The 24,401-nt window shown below is 43.3% G+C and overlaps 1 protein-coding gene across 1 annotated transcript in view; it reads left to right on the forward strand.

The window, feature by feature from the left end:
• The window catches only part of epas1b (endothelial PAS domain protein 1b), an 88,873-nt gene that overhangs the window by 52,749 nt on the left and 11,723 nt on the right, over positions 1–24,401 (forward strand). Inside the window, exons 5-12 of the mRNA XM_078273226.1 lie at positions 1,927–2,045; positions 2,599–2,801; positions 13,084–13,190; positions 16,725–16,872; positions 17,847–18,055; positions 19,479–19,699; positions 21,869–21,982; positions 22,948–23,468. Coding sequence (XP_078129352.1) covers positions 1,927–2,045; positions 2,599–2,801; positions 13,084–13,190; positions 16,725–16,872; positions 17,847–18,055; positions 19,479–19,699; positions 21,869–21,982; positions 22,948–23,468 — 1,642 coding nt within the window. The remainder of the gene's footprint in view (positions 1–1,926; positions 2,046–2,598; positions 2,802–13,083; positions 13,191–16,724; positions 16,873–17,846; positions 18,056–19,478; positions 19,700–21,868; positions 21,983–22,947; positions 23,469–24,401) is intronic.

Genomic DNA, 24,401 nt, shown 5'->3' on the forward strand with positions numbered 1-24,401 from the left:
ATGGAAACAAACTGTTGTTGGTTTTGTGGTTCTATTCTACCTGAATTCGCGAGATCTCGTGGGTCCTCGTGACTTCAGCTGTCAGTCATGGCCGCAGTCGTTACGCAACAAATCCGGACCTGGTGGGTAATGACGGACGGCGGAGCACCGAGCCGACACGCAGCGGAGCCGGTCCGCAAACGTTCTGCATTCTGTTCTGCATTCTGTGGTAAAGAGCAATTTACCAACCAACCTGCTTGTTGAACAAGCAGAACATGAACTTGAATATGAGAGCTAATCTCAGTTTAATCTCCAGAGTCAACCTGTACCGGACTCTCCTGGTGATTTATTTAAATATTAATATTCATTTGAACCAGTTTTGTTAGTTGGGGTTTTATTTCCTCAAGCATATTATACATTATTGTTTATCAAATTGTCGGAAATAACCAGCAAATGCATATAGATTTCTGTCAAATAAGTAAACACAGACTCGTAGCCTTTACTGTACACGGACTGATCATGCTCTCTGCTCTGGGTAGGCCCCACATCCCCCCCCCCCCCCACTCCCGGGACAGGAGATTCTGCTTGCAATTCTTGGAACCTCTGAAATCTTAAATATCTATAATGTCCGGCATGGGCCCCTATATCCTCATTTAAAGTTTTGTCGCCCCCCCCCCCGCGCTTCCGTTTGTGAGATAGAAATGAATCCAAGGCAAACAATGCAAAAACCCATACCACATGGTGTAGTGTAATGTCTGTCTCAACAACAAGTGACCAACAAACACAGGAACAGAAGGTCAGAGACCATACGGTCAGGAACGTAAAGAGAGATACAGTAGAGGTGTGTGTGTGTGTGTGTGTGTGTGTGTGTGTGTGTGTGTGAGATAAAAGCTGTGAGCATGAGGACGAGTTAGGACGCAGAGAGGGTCTGGGATCATCTGGTGCAGATAGGGAACATGGTATGTTGTATGTAGGGTCTGTAGCAGAAAGTCCGGAGAAGTCATACTGCACGTCTCAGAAAAGAAACATCGATCACTCATGCAATCATGTAACTCTGGAAAATATGAGGGTGTAACGTTTGTATGAGAAAATTATGCTCTCTCTATCTCTCTCTTACACGCATGCACACACACACACACACACACACACACGTTTTATTCAGTGAGGACTTTTTGTGTAACCACATAAAGATAAAGGCACACTTGTGAGTGTGGAGAGTAACAAAAGACACACTTCACCACTTTGTTCTGTGGCTGCAGCTCCGAGGCCGAACTCTGACCTTGTGATGTAACAACTAGGCCCAATTTCACGTGTGGGTGGGTGGGTGGGTGGGTGGGTGTGAGTGTGTGTGTGTGTGACCTCAGTAGTTTGTTACATAAGGGAAAAGACTGATAGGGGGAGGTTTGAATTGGATTTTCTTTCTGTTATTATTGATGTGTCTCTGCTTCGGTTTAGTCGTTTCATAATTTTGGATCAAATGGTTATACTGTGGGTGGAATGTCCTGTTACTTTCACACGTCAAATATTCACCCATTTTTATGCTTTGATTTAAAAATCAGACAAAAGCGTTTCACTGAAGGTTAAACATGTCTTCTAAAAGTGAAAGTTGCAAAGAAGAAGCATGTAAAACAGGGGAGTTTTAAAGGCTTTGAGTTTTACAATTCAGTAACTTTTCAATTTAGTCTGTATCGCTTTAAAATAAGACTGGAGCGAGGTTAAGTGCAATTTCATAAATGAAAAGATTCTTCATGGCTATATTAATGACACAGAAAAATCTGAATTCACCAAAAATACAACATAAACTGAGTAATTGAAATACTTGTGTTCTTCCATATACGCCGTCAGATTCAGTTGATGACTTTATGGCAACATAGAGCACATCTGTTCATTGTACCGCAGGAGTAATGTTGCCCCCCCCCCCCCACCTTGTGGCTGTGTGTGTTGCAGGCAGCGGCTCTGTTAAAAAAGGCAAAGAGCTGAGCACTGAGCGAGATTTCTTCATGAGGATGAAATGCACGGTGACCAACAGAGGACGCACCGTCAACCTCAAGTCAGCCAGCTGGAAGGTAAGACAGAACTGCTGCAGCTACAAGCCAGCACATCTGCAACATCTGCACAGGTCGTGTGTGTGTGTGCAGGGTAATAAGAGAAACACACCCTAACCGACGCAGACATTACTTTAGTTGGCCGTGCAATAGATCATCGGCGTCCAACTGTTTTGGCTTGTGCCGCCTTAAAATGAAGCAGTTTGGGGGCGCCTGGGTAGCTCACCTGATAGAGCGTGCGCCCAGATACAGAGGCTCAGTACTCGACGCAGCGGACGCGGGTTTGGTTCCGACCAGCGGCCCTTTGCTGCATGTCATTCCCTGTGTCTCTCTCCCCTTTCAAGTCCAAGCTGTCCTGTCAAAAAAAAGGCCTAAAATGCCACAAAACAAAAGAGAGAAAATTGAGGCAGTTTGCAGCCCCATTGTCACACTTTGAACATGGTGTGAACAGTAGGGCTGGGGTACCGAATTCCATACTTTTTAGGCACCGACCAAATTGCCTCCTTAGTATCGCGTATCCTTCCACACCTTCAGCTTTATCGCTAAACTGTGTAAATTCCGTTTGTCCCTCCAGGTGTTGCACTGCACCGGACACCTGAAGATGTACAACAGCTGCCCTCCCCGAGTGCTGTGTGGCTACAAAGAGCCGCCGCTCACCTGCGCTGTCCTGATGTGCGAACCCATCGCACACCCGTCCAACATCGACACCCCGCTGGACAGCAAGACCTTCCTGAGCCGACACAGCATGGACATGAAGTTCACCTACTGCGACGAGAGGTAGACGGAAAACAAACACAAACACAGTAGGATGCACTCAGCTGGAGGTCGGCCTACGTTAGATTAACAGACAGATATTTATAATAGAGCTGTGACAATTCCAAAATGATGGTGTACAATTAATTGTTTCAGAAAAATAATTAATTTTAAAGTGCCCATATTATGAAAAAAAAACACTTTTTCTGGGATTTGGGGGTGTTATTTTGTGTCTCTGGTGCTTCCACACGCATACAAACGTGAAGAAAAAAAACCCATCCATGCTGTTTTGAGTGAGATACGGTTTCTGAATGTTTCTGCCTTCAGTCTCCGGGTGAGTGGGTCAAAATCTGAAGGGTTTTCTACGTCAATAGCCGAAAGGAGGTGGCTAAACCATGCTAACGGTTAGCCCCCTCGTTCTCAATGGCAAAACACTGCTATAAACACACACTAGTTCACCATAATCTACAAAAGAACTACTTCCATGTCCCTGTTCTGCAGGTATTCCACGCAAAGTTGGAAGTGCGCCCTCGTTTAGAAGAAGTCTCCCGGCTAATCCTGCCTTGTACAGGCCGAAGTTAGAACAGCTAGCTAGCTGATGGACTGTTCTTATATAGCGCTTTTCTAGTCTTAACGACTACTCAAAGCGCTTTAACATACTACAGGAACCATTCACCATTCACACACTTTCACACGCTGTGGCCGAGGCTGCCGTACAAGGAGCCAACTGCTCATCAGATAAACATTCACACACACTTACACTCCGATGGCGCAGCATCGGGGGGCAACTTGGGGTTCAGTGTCTTGCCCAAGGACACTTCGACATGGGACTGCAGGGCCAGGGATCGAACCACCAGATGGCAGGCGATCCTTACCTAGGTACTGCGCATGTGCGAATCCCAACAAAGATGTTCCAGCAGTGAGATGTCTCACTCTGTAGCTAAAACAGAGACCTGAACACAGGGTGAAAAGAGGAGCTGCAGCAATGGGCAGTACAACAAAAATATGGTGTTTTCTGAAAATTAAACCATGTAAACCTATTCTGGTACAACCTCAAAATACAATTATGAACCTGGAAATGAGCATAATATGAGCACTTTAAGATGAAAGCTCTATTTGGCCAAAAAGTGTTTTAAATGCAAGTCAATGCATACTACGTTAGCAATGAGGTGAAAAACAAAATTGGATGATAATCATTGTTATATGAGTATTTTGGGCTGAGTTAAATCACGGGTCAAATTTGACCCGATAACACGGAAAAATGTGTGCAGCTTTCTAACACGTTACAAGTAGTTAAAGGGAAGAAAAAACACATCTTGCTCACATTTCGGAGCCTGAAAACAGGAAATATACTTGAAAAATGACTTCACAAAGAATTAGAGTTCAATAGAACCGTATCTTCATGTGGACCGCTGCCAGTTAAAACACAGTACTTATAGTACAGCGTGAGTTCCACTCACACACTAGACTTTCTGACTGATTGCACTGTGTTGACAGAGTCAGTTTGACTTGGCAGGGACGTCAGTGGGAAATGTAAGCCAGAGATGAAATATTAATACTTGTAATAAGATGTCATCACGACACTGTCGGACTGTGCCAAGTGTTTCTGATCACAGATGCACACGTGGACAAACCTGCAAACACATTCCAGCGTTTGTTTGTTTCCAATTCATTCTTTATTGGACAGAAGTTCATATCCAAAAGGTACAAACATATACATAGAATAGACATGACAAAACGGGAACAAAAGAAAACACAATACCAAAAATAAAAAAGTAAAATAAATACAATTACATTTAATAATGCGAGAGTTTGTGTCATATCATTTCATACTATAATCATTTAATAACTTAAAGGTCTTAAAGGGGAACTATGCAGTTTTTTTTAGCGTAATTTACCTTAACTGAACAGCTTCGGAGTCATTGGAATGGTTATATGACCTTTTTCGAGTTGATTGGTGGTCGTCTCGCTCCCCCCTAGCGCCTGTGAGCGGAAAAACCACCAAGTATGGCGTGATATCAGGTCTCGCCATGTAACAAATTGCTTCACGGCACTGCACACATACCCCCATTCAGGAACCGGCTAACAAGGTAGCGATGGAGTTTTTCACGCTATCGTTATGGCTGAGCCGACAAAAAAGAAGCAGAAAGCTAGGAAAGCATTGTCGGAGGAACAGAGAAAGAGGAAACGGCAGACTGACCGAGCGAGGAGTCAGACACAAGTAAACATAAGAGCTGCCAAATATCTATTCTGAAGCTGTGGGGGGGGGCTCTATAGAGAAACCTGCCAGCAAAAAGAGAGAAAACGGCAAAGAAATGGCCAAAACTGCATAGCGCCCCTTTTATGGCTTTTTTTTGTTTCTACTATGAAATAAAATGGTGCTATATTGCTAAAATTCATTAATAAAGTGCAGGAAAGTTGGCTTGTTTCCTAATAATATTTTTCCTATGGCTATTACATTTTCCAAAAATAATAAATAGTTGTATAATATACTGTGCATCTTGTTATTTTCAATCTTATCTTGTCGGGGGGGAAAAAGCATCACATCAAACATTCATTTCAACATTTATCTTAGGTTTTCCTTTTTAGAAAGTTTGTCCACGTCCTTCCAGAACATTCTTATATACCGTACGAGTGAAAAGTTTGGAAACACTTTCTCATTGGAGTGAATGGGAAAGTGTGTCCACACCTTTGACTGGTACTGTATATACAATGGGGGGAAAAAGATAGGAAATACTCTCTTCTTCTAGTCCACAAAAATCACACCTTAACATCAAATCAATATCTAGTTTGAGTCTTTGTAACACAACTTACCTGTGTAAATTCTGTGTAAAATCTTTAAAATACACGTCAGGATTCTATTTCATAGTACGCACAAAACCGCCCGCCCGCTGAAGCGGTGTACTGCGCCAGAAATGAGCTGTTCTTATAAAAATGTAATGTGTATGAGAGTGTGCTCCTAGTGTACTTTTAACATATCATGATGACCAGATCATAAAATATAGTCATAAACGCAATTTAATTTATACTTTTTATAGATTCCAATTACAATGTACTCTCTGTTTGTCAACACACTACACACAGGCCTGAAACACACACACACACACACACACACACACACTGCTGAGAAAGGCCAATAACATTGTATGTGACTACACACATCCCCTGGCATCTCATTTTAAACTACTGCCATCTAGGCGTCGTTTCAGCCCACCCCCCCCCTTCTGACCAAGAACAGATGCAAATTCTCTTTTGTACCACAAGCCATAAAAGCCTTAAATCAGTCAAAATACCCTAGATGTCCAGCTGGCCTGGTCATACCCAAGGGTTTATGGAGTATTGTAGTGTGTGATGTATGTTCTTCATGTTATGTCTGTCGGTGTCTGAAGTAGGGACTATTTGTTTGTATCATATGTCTGATGTCCTGTCATGAAGTGCCTTGTGACTGTGCCGCAAACCCAACTGCCACACGGGGACAATAAAGTTATCTACTACTACTACACTGACTGACTGAGCTGCTGCCACCACAAAACATTTTTCCGTTTGCTCTCTCTGTACATGTTAACCCACATGATTCAAACAACATGCTAGCTCCGTCCAGCAACCAGTTTATCTACAGATGGAGTCATAAAAATGAACATTCTGATTAATAGTGGATGGGTTGTTGGTGAAATGACGTATAATTAATGAGAAAATGAGTACTGTCAACGGAGCAGAGAGCAGAACAGCGCTGCTGTCGGCTGCTGCTCCTGTGCGTATTTACGCATTGTTGTCATTAGATGCGTTGCGTGTCTCACGGGGGGAATGTATGCACAGGGCGTACAGGATTACGCCTGCCGGCGCCACTGGATACAGTATTTATCACAAATCCACATTCCACTGTTTCAAAGCAGTCACTCAAGCGGTCGGCCATCACGTCGGTTGTGTCCTCGCGGCGGCCGAGAGCTGCTTCCCGCTGTCACGTGTGTGTATGTGTCGCACGCAACTCCGTTACAAGCACAGCGACACACATCTCAACCAAAGAACTGGTTGTGCCCAAATATTTCTCTCCCAATGGCACGAGGAGGTGATGACGAACACACACACACACACACACACACACACACACACACAGAGAGATTTGAGTTACACAACAGACCTGTAATCTTATCAAGTTGCTCATGCAGGACAAAAGTTTCTTTTGGAGAAAAAGTGAGCGTGTGTGTGTGTGTGTGTGTGTGTGTGTGTGTGTGTGTGTGTGTGTGTGTATTGCATGCACACGCGTGTTCGCTCTACAAACAAGGACCCATTTTCCTTCTCTCCTTATTGGTGCAATTTGATAGCTGCCCAAAATCTTCCCTTCCAATTACGCAAATGAGTTTACTGTAGGTGGGTCGCCCAGGCCTCCTGGCTCAGCTGGGACTTAGACTCATTAGCGAAGGGACAGAAAGTTTCCTCAGCACGTCTGGCAGTGTAACAGGTCGAGTAGGAGGGACAGAAAGACAAAGAAAGAGAGGGAGCAGGGAAGGAGGGAGAAACTAGTTGGCGGAGAAAGAGGGAATGGGACCAACTTCTCCGCAACATCCAGGCGAAATCCAACCTCTTCGCTTCTCACGACACTTTTAAATCTCGTTAAAAAGTCCAGTTTATTCATGGTAACTATTAACGCGACTACATCGGGTTTTAGACCTAAAAATAAATCATCAACTTCTTGCAGGACAGGATGGCTGCATCCTAGGTCCTACAATTACATGCCCGGTTCCTTTACTTGCCTCCTTTCCGCGCATCACGGCCATTCAAGTCAATGCTTCTATGGGAGCAGACTATTCAGTGCATTCTGGTAGCGTCGCGGGGACTTTCACGAAGCGGGGCTTTAAATTGCCCGCTCCTTATTTGCGTAAAGTTGAATCCAGGCAACGTTACGCAAATGAGGAGCGGGCAGCTCGGCTCGACGCCTCTCAAACGCTAACGGAAATCTTTTTAACTGGCCGTCGTCGATCTGAAATGAAGACAGATTCAGAAACCGTATGGCCTATTTCTCACATGTAGGGTGGTGTAGTTTTCTTTGCTTGTCGGTGGTCAGTGAAGAGAAACTGATGCCTGCTAGTGGCGAGCCCAGTAGGGCTGCACAGTATATCGTTTTTTTTTTTTTTTTATCGTCATCGCAATATCTACTGGCACAATACACATATCGCGAAAGGTTGCGACATATCGACATTTTTTGTAAAATATCAGTAGAAAATTGCACTTTAAAGTGGATATGTCATTCATTTTTAGTAGTGTTTGTCATTATCAATTCAATGTTCAATAAAAGAATGTTAGAAATGATTATTTGTTTTAAATTCAACAAGCACTTTGATGTATTTAAAAGAATACTGAAAGCAACAGAAAGGCAGAACTGAGTACACTCTTATATCTGTTAATTATTCGCAAGTAATATCGTTATCGCGATATTCAACAACGTTATCGCGTATCACATATTGTCCTCATATCGTGCAGCCCTAGAGCCCAGTAGTGGGCAATGCTGTGAAGTGGGGCGACCCCTGCCGTGCAAACAACGCCTATATGGACATGTACCACTACACGCTCGGCGAAATCGCTCCCGGTGTGGTATGGCCACTCAACTCGACCTTTCCTTTCTTTGCTCCTGTCCTTAATTCACTTTCTCCCTTCTCACTGCCTCCATTTTTTTCCCCCACCTACAGTAATTTTGTCCACTTTACTTTAAGATGTATCCCTCTCCTTTCTCCTCTCCTCTTTCATTTCCTCTGCCCTTCCTCCGTTCCCTGCATCTGTCAGTGTTATGTAATCTGAGGAGTCTCTCTCTCTCTCTCTCTCTCTCTCTCTCACACAACTAATCCACATAAAACATAATCAACCACAGATTGTTAATCTTCATCCTCCTGTGATTTGATCATGTACAATTTATCTTCACGAATTCCTGGATTTCTTTCCGGGAATGTGCAATCAACAACGTTATGACAGATGATTGGAAATAACTGGGAAACTCCCAGCCATTCCTATTAGTCAGAAAGGCTGCGAGAGCTACAGCAGAGTTGACGTGTTATCGATCATAGAAAATGAATATGGTCGTTGTGTTTTTATCATAAGCAGATGTAACGGTGTGTCCTTTGAAACGGTTGAGAAGCAGAGAAATTTAGAAATGTTCTCGTTTTTTTTTTTTTTTAGGTTGCAAACATTTGTGTGTTTAATGATCTTTTGACAATTAAGTTAGAAAAAAAATATTGTAGTATTATATTGTATAACGTGATGTACAATTTAATGTTGTAATGTTGAAATTTAGAATAAAACAGATTGAAGTTTAGGGGCGCCTGGATAGCTCACCTGGTTGAGCGTGCGCCCCATGTACCAAGGCTCAGTCCTTAACGCAGCGGCCACTGGTTCAATTCCAACCTGCGGCCCTTTCACTCCCCTTTCACATATTCAGCTGTGCTGTATAATAAAGGCCTAATATGGCCAAAACATTATCTTAAAAATAGCACTATGAAATTGGGCCTCATTCACCAATATCTTCCCAAGTTTTTTTCTTAAATTTGTTCTTTTGAAAGTTCCTAACACACGCAGGTGTGTTCTTAGAATGATGACTCCCAATGTCTTCGTAAATTGAAAGCTCGTGCCCGTTGCTCCTATTTAGCATAGGTAAACCCGTTAATGCCCATGAAAGGGCATGAGATGGCAGGGCCGTGTCACGTGCACACTTAGAGAAATGTCAAGACGTGGTAAAGACGGCGGAGGCTTCGACTCCAACAGGAAGAAAAACTTTAGTAATTCTGAAGTGGAGGTACTGCTACAAGAAGTTAACGTAAAAAAACGAGACATATTTAGTAGCGTCAGCAGTGGATACAGAGCAGCAAATAAAACCGATGCATGGAATGCAATTACTCATGCAGTGAACGCTGTGTCCGGAGAAGGACGCAGAACTGATGAAGTATATACAGTAGGCCTAGCACAATTCATATCACATTCATTCAATGGTGATATAAAGTGCTTTACAAATGAGCAGAAGTGTAAGTGTAGTGTGCATTTATTAAAACCAACAAAGAGATAATTATGTGTAAAATAATGAAAATAATTAGTACAAACTTATAAAGGAGAGAAATATTACATTTTAAATTAGAACGGACTAACTACTTATTTTGCGCAAACCTGTCAGCTCTAAATTGTGCGTAAGAGTGCTCTTGAGTGTGTGTAGATTCTGTTCTTACCTAAGAACAAATCCCAAATAAGAAAAAAACTTTGGTGAATGCCAGAATTTTCATGAAAACTGCTTAAGTGGGGGTTTGAGAAAAATGTTTTTCTTAAGAACGTTTGGTGAATGAGGCCCAATGTTATTTAAGTTTACAAGCCAACGCACGCTCATGTGTCACACTCCCAAACAGCTTAAAGGGGTGATAGAATGCAAAACTGAGTTTACCTTGTCATAGTTGAAAAACGACAGTTTGGTGGGTAACTAGGACATACATAGAACCTCAAAGTCCCATTGACACCTCTTTACTATGCAAATCTCACAATTTGAAACTGCTGCTGAAAACGGGCCAATCTGAACAAAGCTAAAAGTTGACGTCAACATCTCAATTCCTCCTCATTTGGCTCTACCTTCTATCTTTGTAATGCCCCAAAATTTACATAGGCCACTAACTGATCTGAGGTCAGTTCATCTTCTAAATCTAGGTCGCGCAAATCTCAGACACTTTTTACATTGTTCGCCTGCTCTTGCATTACTAAATTCACTTCTGAGACTTTTTTATGCGAGAAATCGACTCTGTAGAGGTCAAATATGGGCCGTTTTACCAAAATTGATGGCTAATTGCAAATTTTGTCCGACTGTGTGTCGCAGTTCAGCAGGAGCTCAGCAGGCTACGTGACAGCGGCCGGTGCTGCCTCGCGTGTCCTACTTCATAGACCCCGGCTCGCTGTGAGCTAGCTGGATCTCCGTCACGAAGGGAAGCCCGCGGCGCTCCATACCCGCGCAAAGTCACCGGTTCTGGGTTACTGGACTACAAAATGCCGAGGCCCTGATGGAGCTCCAGGGCCTGCAGCTAGCCACGATTAATAGGATTGAAGGGACAGTCGCAACTAACGAAATGTTCACAAAAATTCATTAAATTGAAATCGGACACCAATGTTAGCTTTATAAGACCTTGGGGTAGATGTTATGTAAGTGGCGTGACGAAATTCAAACCGTAAATGTACTCGAATTACAGCGAAAATGACGCTAACTAGCCGCGACCTGTACACATAGGATTGGAGGGACAGTCGCAGCTAATGAAACCCCTAACGTTCACAAAAATTCATTAAATTGAAATCGGACACCATTGTTAGCTTTATAAGACCTTGGGGTAGATGTTATGTAAGTGGCGTGACGAAATTCAAACTGTAAATATACAAACGTTATGCCGAAAGTGTAGCAACGATCTTTTCCCATAGGATTAAATGGGACACATAGCCTAGCTTGCAGCTCCGGAGCTCCGCGGAGCCCCGAGCCCCGGTCGTCCAGTAACCGAGAAACGGTGACTTTCACTGGGATGGAGGTTGCCGCTTTCTTGTCAGACTGTGTGGAGCTCCTAAAGTCCGACACGTCTTACTAAAAACTAATTTTGGTAAAACGGCCCATATTTGAGCTTTATATAGTTGATTTCTCGCTTAAAAATGTCTCAGAAGTGAATTTAATAACGAAATAGCCAGACAAACAATGTATAACTTTGCAGTGTCTGAAATATGAGACCTGCTGTCTCGTCTCCAATGTGTTTCTATGGGGTTTGCTCAAACCAATCAGCGCGCAGCTCATCTAAATATTCATACGCATACCATATTTTGAAGAAAAGCTCTTGTTCCAAATAGAGCCATATTCACAGGGTAGTTAAGGACCCATAAAATAGCATTCGGGCAATTTTCAGCCCAACCAATGTTACATACCCTGTTAGGAGACCTTAAGGAACAGTGTAAAATACCCTGTATAATCATTCTATCACCCCTTTAAACTTTGATCCTGCCAGACTGAAAGATTTTGTTGGCTGGAGGAGTCAAATGAAATCCCATTCCAGCCTCTTTAATTCGGTGCTAAGCATGACGTTAGTCTGCACTCGTCCCAGTGTACCCCCTCTGGTCTCCTATAGAACTTTTTGTCCGGGGGTCATTTCCTGTTGTTGCTTTGGATTATGTTCTCACAGCACAGTTTGTTGGGAAGAGAGACTCCTTCTGAGAGAGAATAAACCACTCCAAGTACATGTTCCAAGCAGCGGTGGAAAAAGTATTTCATTACTCAAGTAAAAGTACTAATACCACAGTGTAAAAAACTCTCTGTTGCAAGTAAAAGTCTCTGCATTGAAACCATGTTGCCTAAGTAAAAGTATGAAAGTATTCTCAGGGAAATGTACTTAAAGTATTACAAGTAAAAGTACTCGATGCAGAAAAATCCTCACATTTTAGGAACTGAAAACGAAAATAAAAGGGTCAATGCGTCCAAAAAAAGCGTCAAAAAACAAAGTGTTTAATGGTCTAATCATTTCAGCTGCACTTGTAGGCCGTAACATTGTTGGGTGGTCTAATTTATAACAAAACATCGTATTTTATATATATATATTATATTTTTTATGTATATAGTTTCTCAGAACTGTGCACCTTACCCCCTTTTTTTGCACTACTTATTTTTTTTAATTTTGTTATATTTTACGTACATGTTGGCACTGGAAAAGGAGTTGCTTTTAATCTCATTGTACATGTGTATAGCGACAATAAAAGGCATTCTATTATATTATATTCTTAAAGAACAAGTACCTCAACATTTTTTTTTACTCAAGTACAGTACTTGAGTAAATGTACTTTGTTACATTCCACCACAGGTTCCAAGTATGTAAGCATGGCCTGCGATCCTGTAATTCACCCCCAGTAACCTGTATTATTGAGGTATTTACTGGGCAAAGAGAGCTGGAAAGAAATAAAAGGAAAGAAAAGGGATTTTTTTAAATGAGGTGAGCCAGTAACAAAATCCTCATTAACAAAGTGAACTCGTGGTGAGAGTGACAGAAAGAGATTAGCTGTTCCCAGAAATGCAGGGATTCAGCCGAGACAGGGAATGTGAACAATTCTTGTTTTTGGAAGACTCACCTTGATTTCCAAATCGCGCGTGAAGCCTTTTGAAGTGCAGACGTTCGGGACTGTGTGCAGGATTTCGTCTTTTTGAGCCTTGCGTGAGAGAAGGGAATCACAACGACAACACAAAAGTTCAAATGAATAACTCTGCTGTGCATAGCAAAAAGGGAAATCTGTGCATTATTTAAAATGTGCGTGTGACTGTGTGTTGCAGGGTAACGGAGTTGATGGGTTACACTCCCGAGGATCTGCTGGGTCGTTCAGTCTACGACTTTTACCACGCCCTGGACTCGGACGGCGTCACCAAGAGCCACCACAACTGTAAGCACACACACACACACACACACACACACACACACACACACACTCTCGTACACACACACACACATACACACACACACACACACACACTCAGAAGCATCAAATCAATACCACTCCAATAGATTTGCATTATTAAAGGTCCTATGACATGCTGCTTTTTGGATGCTTTTATATAGACCTTAGTGGTCCCCTAATACTGTATCTGAAGTCTCTTTTATATAGACCTTAGTGGTCCCCTGATACTGTATCTGAAGTCTCTTTTATATAGGTCTTAGTGGTCCCCTGATACTGTATCTGAAGTCTCTTTTATATAGACCTTAGTGGTCTCCTAATACTGTATCTGAAGTCTCTTTTATATAGGCCTTAGTGGTCCCTAATACTGTATCTGAAGTCTCTTTTATATAGACCTTAGTGGTCCCCTAATACTGTATCTGAAGTCTCTTTTATATAGACCTTAGTGGTCCCCTAATACTGTATCTGAAGTCTCTTTTATATAGACCTTAGTGGTCCCCTAATACTGTATCTGAAGTCTCTTTTATATAGACCTTAGTGGTCCCCTAATACTGTATCTGAAGTCTCTTTTATATAGACCTTAGTGGTCCCCTAATACTGTATCTGAAGTCTCTTTTATATAGACCTTAGTGGTCCCCTAATACTGTATCTGAAGTCTCTTTTATATAGACCTTAGTGGTCCCCTAATACTGTATCTGAAGTCTCTTTTATATAGACCTTAGTGGTCCCCCTAATACTGTATCTGAAGTCTCTTTTGTATAGACCTTAGTGGTCCCCTAATACTGTATCTGAAGTCTCTTTTATATAGACCTTAGTGGTCCCCTAATACTGTATCTGAAGTCTCTTTTATATAGACCTTAGTGGTCCCCTAATACTGTATCTGAAGTCTCTTTTATATAGACCTTAGTGGTCCCCTAATACTGTATCTGAATTCTCTTTCCCAAAATTCAGCCTTTGTGCAGAATTACAGCCACTAGAGCCAGTCCCACAATGAGCTTTCCTTAGGATGTGCCATTTCTGTGTCTGTAGCTTTAAATGCTATTGAGGAGGAGAGAGGGGGGGGCAAGGTGGAGGGTGGGGGTGTGGCCTTGACCAACTGCCATGCTTCGTTTGTTTTCAAGCCATGATGTCTCTCTCTCTCATGGGTGGGCCAAATTCTCTGGGTGGGCAAAGCAGAGAAAGGGGAGGTAACCTTTCCCCTTATGACATCATAAAGGGAAGATTCCAGATCGGCCCATCTGAGCTTTCATTTTCTCAAAGGCAGAGCAGGATACCCAGGGCTCGGTTTACATCTATTGTCATTTCTAGCCGGTTTATAGCCATTTCTAGAGTTCAAATTCTCTCATTCCAACTTCTTAAGTGTAAATATTTTCTAGTTTCAAATTATGAGGACTACGGTTAACTGCTCCTCAGATCTGTGCAGGGTAAATCCAGACAGCTAGCTAGACTATCTGTCCAATCTGAGTTTTCTGTTGCACGACTGAAACAACTTTTGAACGTACACACGTTCCACCAAAACAAGTTCCTTCCCGAGGCTGTTTCGCAGTGCTTAGCAAGACGATTGTGATTGGCTTAAAGAAATGCCAAGAAACCAGAGCATGTTTTTCTCCCATCCCAGAATGCTGTGTGGAGTAGCCAGACCTTCCTCCCCAGCGCTGTGGAGGATGGCCTGGCAAAGCAAGACTAGCTATTCTATAACGCCCCATTCAGACTGGATTAACATTATAAATATTCACTGTGCTGCTCTGTAACTTCACTTTGTTCCGGACGGAAATAGGCCTGTATGTTGGTGCCAAAACATATTTCCCTTCTACCATTTTCACACAACAGCCCAATTCTATTAAAACAAATGAAGTAGATTAGCAGCTCTTCCCACGACAAAAAAAACAACTCAGTGATCCACTTCTAAATGAGGATGTCAAAGGATGTCACTCTGGAGAGGATTTAGGTTACAGGAGGACCAGCGCTGAGAAAAAAATAGTTGTAACAAAATGTATGAATATCAGACTGTATTTCTTGTTAAATTTGATGAGAGGTAAAAGTGTGTGTGTGTGTGTGGGGGGGGGGTCCTTGTCTTTTATTAAATTAAGCTCAGCCATTGATGGCCTGATGAGGTTTGCACATCTGCTGCCACAAACACAGTGGACAGAGAGGGGACCAGGTGGCCTCTATTAGATTCTAATGGCTGTGTGTGTGTGTGTGTGTGTGTGTGTGTGTGTGTGTGTGTGTGTGTGTGTGTGTGTGTGTGTGTGTGTGTGTCATGGCTTTTCTCTCCACTGACAGCACTATATCATTAGAAGCGCTGAACAGCAGTGTGAGTACAAGAGGAAAAGTGGTAATTTAGTTCCTTAAAACTACCCCTGGCCTGAAACATAATGGCAGTATGGCAACTAAACATCCCTCTTACCTACAGCATTGGTTTCATTTTTTTCTGTAACAGTAATACAGTTCTTGATGTTTAGAACCAAAATGATACTTTATTTTTTTGCTTTGCTGACAGTGAGATGTTTTAATTTTTAATACATTTTTTTTAATAAAACGAGAAATAACTCTGTGGGGAGATTTTCCGTTCCCGGTGCAGTTTAAGGCCGCCTACACATGGTCAGAGACAACCATGAGGTAGGCCGTGCAGGTATATACGTCATCATTGCTTCTGACTTTGGTTGTGTTTTGAAAGGTCAACGGAAACTTGGTCAAAGTTGAAATCATTTTTATCTTTGAACGCAGCGCTCAGCAGCAATTTCAAATGGTGCGCCACGCCAAGGGCAGCGCTTCCCCCGAGTTGTCTGCACCGCTCTCCCCACTGGGAAACAAAGGAACACACAGCGGCGAGCGGTTTTACCGTGAATTATGTGTAGGCGGCTTAATTCACTTAGGAATTGTCGAGAAATTAAGATTGCCGGTATGTTGAAACTAAAAAAATCCAGATAAAGGAATTGACTTGACTTTTTGTGTTGGTGTGTGTTCCTCTACTTCTGGTCTAAGTGGCGTCCTTAGTTGGCTGAAATCTGCAGAGATAAAGGGCTCTCTATCTCTCTATGACACACACACACACACACACACACACACACACACACACACACACACACACACACACACACACACAGACAGACAACCGGCTCTCACGGCCAACGTGACCAGCCTGTTGATAGCACATGCTAACAGCGTTCTCCACTACATGTAATGTTGCCTTGAGCTTCCTCAAAAAACACACACTCACACACTCACTCACTCACTCACTCACTCACTCACACTAACTCTCTCACCACAGTTTTGCTCCTTTCCCACGCCAGTGCTGATCTTTGTCCTGCAGCCAGCACATCTCCCTCTCAGCCCAAAGTCAAACATCCAACTTTCTTCAGCTGACCAATGTTTGGCTGATTTCACAGCCTCGTGCATAAAACATGGCTCAGTTCCACACCTGAGTTGTCTTGAATCACCAAACACAAAAGCTGATAACACATGTTGCTGTTTCTTACTTCTCTCTCCCTCTCTCTCTCTCTCTCTCTTCCTCTTCCGCAGTGTGTTCCAAGGGTCAGGCAGTGAGCGGTCAGTATCGCATGCTGGCTAAGACCGGAGGCTACGTCTGGGTAGAAACCCAGGGAACTGTTATTTATAATAGCCGCAACTCCCAGCCCCAGTGCATCGTGTGCATAAACTACGTCCTCAGGTGAGCACTGTCACGCTGCAGCTCTGGCAGATTGTAGGTGAAAAGTTGTAAACGTCAAAATCATGTTGAATTTTGTCCAAAAAGTGTCATTTGTTCTTAGATGTCTAGGTAAGAACCGTTAATCGTTTTATGCCCCCAACGTCGTCTTCCAGGCAGCGCTGCCTGGAAGGCACTAGGATTAGGCACTGGTTATGGTTATGGTTATGGTTATTGGATAGGGGGTTGACACAAATTTCTTGGTGGAACACAGACCAATCTGGAAACATTTGTGCAGCCGGTTGATTCAGACAGATGCATAGTTACTTGCTTCATTCATCACCGGCCAAATTGGCTAGTAACTTTACAATGTTACCCGCCAAAGTTCATTTTTACCTGCATTTGGCGGGTTGGCGGATGTCAATTTAAAGGTCCAGTGTGTAACGTTTTTAATTGTTCATTATCAAAATCTGTGTTGCCCGTTCACAAACTTGTCCTTTTTCATGAATATTTACCACCACCATCAATTCCAAGTGTTCCTATTGGCTTGACATTTTTAAATTTCCATTTGCAATGACTGGGGTAGACGCTCCATATTCATGCGCCATCTTGAAATACGTTAGCCGGTAAGGGACATCCAGGACATACTGCTCCGCCTTTCACGTTTTCTCTGTCACATGATAAACTCACAGCTGCTGCTAATGCTGCTAATGGAAACATGGAGGACCACACATATTCAAAATCCAAATTTCAGGAACAGGAGTCGTCTTCTTCGCCCAGAAAAAGAAAAAGGATACTGGAAAGAGCAAGAGACCGGCGTCATCAGTAGCTGTAATACGTACTTTGAACTGCGTGGCGCGAGAGAGTTGATTGCGATATATGATCTCAACGCTAGATGGGAGAAATTCCCACACATTGGACCTTTAAAGCCCTGGGTGATTTACACCCCTACCTATTATAGGCTTGTATATGTGCTCTGCTCTCCTCCAAACCTGCAGTGACATCGAGGAGAAGTCGATGGTTTTCTCCCTGAAGCAGACCGAGTCCCTGTTCAAGCCGCACCACATGAGCAGCTTCTTCACTGCCGGAGGTGCAGGCGTGAACGGAGAGCCGGGAGAAGCCCTCTTCACCAAACTCAAGGAGGAGCCGGAGGACCTCGCCCAGCTGGCCCCGACACCCGGAGACACAATCATCAGCCTGGACTTCGGTCTGTATCCACCTCCATCGTTTGTTGGTTTCATTATGATAGCAAGGCAACTTACGAAACAACAAACAACAAGGCTTCCTGTAAATAATCCTGCTTTTTAAGAGTGAGTTAAACCAGTTAGTTAAAGTGAGTCAGTTAAACCAATGTTTGTTAATGAACGGGTATATGAAGTACATGAAGCATCATGTGGCTGCAGTTCAATATATTTCTCACATTTTAGGCACTGATGAAATATTGTGAACTCTAGTATTATAAGTTTTACCCTCATTTGATGATATAAAAGCTACTTACATCCTTGCAAGACAACATTTGGCATACAGTGCTAAGCATAAGTGAATACACCCATGCTAAAGTTGACTAAAAAGAGGAAATTAAAATCATCTTTTGGAAATTGATCTTAATGAACACAGAGATTGGCATATTTTATTTCAGTTAGCCTAATAGCTGGTTTGATTTGCATTGAGAGATGATGTTATGGAAAGTACCCCATGCCAATCTCTAGGTATGGTGAAGGGTATGTGATGATGTGGGGGGGGCTATTTTAATTCCAAAGGCCAAGGGAACTTTATCAGGATCATAGTATCCTGGATCCATAAAATAAAAATAAAAATCTGCCTGCCTCTATGGGAATTTAACATAGGGGTGTATTGATTTATGCCCCCTGTATTTTAAGGAAGAACATTTATTTATTCACTATACATTATTTATTCACAAAGAAAATTGGTTTCCTTAAAGGGTGCATTTTTCCTCATTTCTTTAAATTAAGGCATTAAGATCAATTTCCAAAAGCAGATTTTTTTATTCCTCATTTTAGTCAACTTTAGCATGGGTGTATTCACTTATGCTTAGCACTGTACATTTATTAAAATTTGCATCAGTCTCATGTTCAACCCTCATTCGCCATGGCAAATGTATTCTTTATCCCAGGGGTCTTTGACGTTTTTTAGGCCAGGGACCCCTTAGCTGAAAGAGACTGAGTAGGGACCCCCTACTGCTGTACATATACAGTATTACATACAATTGAGTTGCATGTTAAGCTGGGCCAAATGGATGAAAATACGGATGAAAACGGTTATAATTTATACGTCATGTTTAAATGTTTTGTAAACATGCATTTGGAAGGCCCAGTGACTCCTTAAGCTTAACTGCATGGCTACCATAGTGGCTACCTTACCTATGGTAAGCTTATCTTCAATATGTAAAAAAAAAAATCACAAATAGGCCAATTTATCTTTGCTATTAATATGTTGGATTCATATTAATGTATACATTTTCAGACATTTACATTTTTGAAATAGATTTTTTAACATAATTTGGCGGCCCCTTTGCACCGACCCCATAGGGGTCAAGGACCCCCTGTGGAAGATCTCTGCTTTATCCCATCTCTTCACAACTGACTCTTATTTCTGCTTCTTTCTCGCAGATCGCCCTCCGTTCGAGGAGCCCCAACAGCCTGCAGGATACACCCAGATGTCTGCCGCAGCTATGCCCCCTCCTGGACCTCCATCCTGGGCCAGCGAGAGCCACAAGCCTGCCCCTCCGGCACCAGTTCCGAGGGACATGGCTACCATTGCGGGTAAACTCATCATGCAGGAGAATCCGCCGCCGGGCAGCGCCACGCCGAGCCTCAGCAGCTGCTCCACGGTGAGGAGACTAAGACAGTTCAGACCAAAGATTCGCCACGAGACGAGTTGAAACTTGTGGCTTCTTGCAACGCACCGGTCTGCAGCGTTCTGAAACCTGCCAGTTTGCACAAATGCGACGAGACGGTGTATCATCTCCATAGCAACGACTCTTTGGGCTTCCATTCTAACATTCTGACTTTCAGGGCCCTATTTTAACGATCTAAGCGCACGGCGCAAAGTGCCTGGCGCAGGTGCGTTTAGGGCGTGTCCACATCCACTTTTGCTAGTTTGACGGCGGGAAAAAGGGTCCGTATGCCGGGCGCATGGTTCAAAAAGGTTGTACTTAGTGTCTTCATTAATTCATAGGTGTGTTTTGGGCGTAACATGCAATCAACCAATCAGAGTGTCATCTCCCTTTCCCTTTAAAAGCCAGGCGCGTTTGGACCTTGGCGCATTGCTATTATGATGGCGGATTTGCACCGTAATATTTTTATTTGTAATCATTTGCATGTTTGTGTTCTGCTGTGCTTCCCCTGTGTGTGTGTGTGTGTGTGTGTGTAACAAGCATAGTGTGCGTGCGCACGAGCCTAGGAGCATTTTACTAATGCTCTGTTAAAATAACAATGAAATGCTGCGTTATTGACTTTAGACCAGGTTTTTGTTGGTCAATGGCACGCTCACTTCCCGCTGCCTCAAGATAGCAATACGCCCAGAATGCACCTGAACACACCTCCCTGTAAGACCAGCGCGCCCATGGGCGCAAAGATGGGCGTAGGTGCATTTGCTATTTAAACGACGCGGGCGCTGGACGGGAAAATGACAACTGCGTCGGTCTTAAACTAGCAAAGACACTTGCGCCGGGCTTTGCGCTGCGCCGGGTGCAAGATAGGGCCCTAAGGCTTTTTTGTAGCTGGATATATCATTTGTTTTGTTTAAATATGAATGTGGATAACGTCAGTGATAGTGAGATGGTTGCTACAGTTGCATTTCTAGTGATGAATCGACGAAAACAATGGTTTATTTCTCTGATTCGCTGCTTTGTTCTAACACCACTCGACCCGCTCCCTCTCTTCAGTCACTCTCTATCTCGCTTGACCATATAACCTTACGGTACGTGTTCATTTACGCGTTGTTTTCAACGGATGGGATCGCCAGTAGTAGTGAGCTTGCCACCAGTCAATGCAGCTTCAATGACCACTGACAAGCAAAGAAAACAGTCTACACCCTCTTACAACCGCGATGGCTGCAGCTGATTGGACGAATGCATAACGTGGGGTTGTCTGCTCCCTGATTTCAAAACCGACCATAATGGCGGTTCGTTTGGAATACGATCTCTTATTTTACGATAATAGTTCACTTTTTAAGCGAGATGCAGTTCATGCAGTTGCTAAATCTGTCTTTATTTCAGATCGACAAAGGTCGGTTTTAAAGATGTCAGCTTTTGAGAGGCGTCAAGCAGGCCGCTCCTCATTTACATAAAGTTGGCTGGATTCAACTTTATGCAAATGAGGAGCTGGCGAGTCAGCAATCCGCTTCTCCAAAGTCCCCGCGGCATATAAATGAATGGGAAGTGTTGAAATGACGCTGACAATGGACACACACCATTACAGTGTTTTCGGGCGGTCGTTGAGGCTCCGTCTAAAGCTCTGCCATTTCGACCAGCTGTTAGTAACATAGAAATAAAATGGATTTTGGATCATTAGCTGACTTCTCTATTGGCTGTTGAAACAGGTGACGTCCCTTACGTTGTAAAACCAGCCTCTGGCAACTTGACAAGCTGTGTCCAAGGCAACGCCATCTGCTGGTCTGAGTCGTGCTGGGACCACTGCGACACACTGCGACTGTACTGGAAACTGAAAGGAGTAATTAGTTAGTTTGGCCAGTTTGTTTCATCGTTTGTTCTTTCTGTGTTCAGTGAGGCCTGGGGGGGGTTGGTTGGTTAAAGGCCACTAACTGTGGGCAATGTGCGTGTGAATAACGGGGGTGGATATTTGGAAGGAACAGGCTCTTAGTGGTGAATGGCGCCTTTGTCAAAACTCTCTCACTCTTTCTTTCTTTCGCTTTCTTTTTTACACTGTTCTTTCTCTTACGCGTTGTCCCTTTTTCTCCTCTGTACTCTGTCCTCTCGCCCCCGTCCATTATTCTCCTCTCCTCCATCCTCCCTCCATCTCTCTCTCTCACCCTGCAGCCCAGCAGCCCAGGTGATTACTACAGCCCAGTGGAGAGTGATCTGAAGGTGGAGCTGACTGAGAAGCTCTTTGCTCTGGACACTGAAGGCAACGACAGTCCTGCAGACACCGAGGTGCTGTGTGTCCTGCAAATATGCTGAAACTTGGTTTCTGTGTTATCATTCCAGTAATTAGATTCATGAGGTCCTGTTTACTGACTCTGATTGAAAACTTGGCTTTCGTTGTCTTTTCCTATTTAGGATGTAATGCATTCGGGGGTGGATGGGTGGGTCATAAAACACATCGCTTTCAAGCCAGGGAGCGGAGTTCGCTTCCCGGGGAAAACAAAAGACTTTCACCCAGGGAATGCGTGTTCCTTGGCAGTGTTTTAATCCAAACCATGATATTTTTCATAACCTTACCAAGTTGTTTTGGTACCTAAACTTAACTGTTAGGTGCCTTGAAGTCGACGGTCTTAATGATGGGGGCTTAAAACGCCATTGAGCGCCCTGTAGCCGGCATCACGTGACCAGCCAGCCGTTGTTTATTTTCGTAAGACATCATACGTATTGGGGTGCATACATTTTCGTACGATATGGTATGAACCCGTTCATGAGAATGCGTTGGACAGGTTTAATTGGACAGCCAAAATAATCACACATTAATCATATTTGCTGAAACTGACCCTATGTTCCAGTAGAACTACATGAAGCAGGTAATAAAAACTAACTGCTTGTCAATCATTGCTCATGCACACGCATTCATTCTCCCTTGTGGGGGGAGGGGCTTAGGCGATTGTTTTGGACTTTAGCCGGAAAGGGGGGAGGGACTGAGAAGTTGTCTACTTGGCTAAGTCCTAGATCTTCGCAATCCTACCTACGGTATCTTTAAACAATCTGCTTTTTCAAAAACCCAAATCTATATGTGCACCAAAACTTTACTGCCGTTACTTTCACTTCTCTTTCAAGGTTTGAACAATAATGTCGAAACTATATGAGTTTGTAAAAATGTATTTACTTGCACAGTATAAGAAGGAAAAACATAATGTAACAGCTGAATAACTTTTTTTAACAAACCATGTCATCTTTCGCTTTCCCAGAGGGACTTGAGTGACTTAGACCTGGAGACTCTGGCTCCCTACATCCCGATGGATGGCGAGGACTTCGAGCTGAATCCCATCATCCCAGAGTCGGATCCCCTGGAGGGAGGTCCAGCAGGATCCGTGGGGAGCAAGGGCAGCCAGGCCAGCCGGCAGAACTTCAGCCACATTGCCAGCCTCTTCCAGCCACTAGCCTCCCCTCCTCCGCCCCAGGGCCACTTCCAGCACCAGGCGGCTGCGTCCTGGGCCGCGGGCGAGAAGAGAGGCTCCCGCCACGGGACCGTGGACTCGCGTGCAGGGTTTTGCGTGATGGGTCACATGCAGAATCCCCCGTACCAGGCTCCAGCCAGCACCCCTCTGTCCTCCATGGGGGGCAGGCAGAATCTGCAGTGGCCTCCGGACCCTCTGTTAACCTACCAACAACCACAACGCGCTACCAAGACCTACCTGATGGACACTTTTTCAGGAGAGGAGCGCCCATCCTGCCAACAGAACATGCCACACCTCATGCAGAAACAGAGGTGATGTAACAATCGACACTAGAGAGAGGTTTTCAAAGTACAGGTTTTTTAATACCTAGCATAAGTGTTCCAGATATTTATACTAGAGATGGTCCGATACCATTTTTTCCATCCCGATACCGATTCCAAAACCTGAACTTGCGTATCGGCTGCTACGGAGTACTGATCCCATACCAGTGTGTCATATATTTTATTATGTTTTAACAGCTATATACCACTGTCCCTGTATGGATGTGATATTCCATCTTTGTTGTTCGGCCTGGCTCAGGTAAAAACTTTTTGTGAAACATGAACACACACAAACAATGAACGCCATAGAACTTTCGGTAACACTTGAAGGTATCTACATAAGAGTGACATGACACTGTCATGAACGTGTCATAAAACATTATAAACAAGTCCTAAACGTTTATGACATAACGCTTCTTTTAGTAAGTGTCATTGGGTTTTTGTCATGACAGGTTAGGGTTAGGTGTGTGGCATCCTGGCCTACAAATCGTATCCTACAGACTAAAGAAAAAATCTTTGTTTGGTACAGATCCTCACAAACATTTTTTTTTCTTTTATATTTTTCAATGAAAATAAGAATAATGATACAAAAATGATAGTTCCCTCCAATATCGTGAATCATATCGCAATCACAATATCAGTCAAAATAATCGAAGTTAGATATTTTCCTACTATCGTGCAGCCCTACTTTAGAGTAGTTTTTCTTCGGGGCTAAATTACGCGGTATCGGATCGGTGCATAAACTCCAGTACTTTGCAATACCGTTACCAGCATTTTGGGCAGTGGTATCGGAACATCTCTAATTTATACTCGCAGTGATGAGTAATTAACTACAAGTGACAGATTACAAAGCTAAGTTAAGAGGGCTTATACAAGAATACATTAAAACATAGACAATTATCCACCCCGTTAGTAGAACTACCA

The sequence above is a fragment of the Sander vitreus genome, chromosome 17, assembly GCF_031162955.1.
Source record: "Sander vitreus isolate 19-12246 chromosome 17, sanVit1, whole genome shotgun sequence".
Classification (NCBI taxonomy): domain Eukaryota; kingdom Metazoa; phylum Chordata; class Actinopteri; order Perciformes; family Percidae; genus Sander; species Sander vitreus.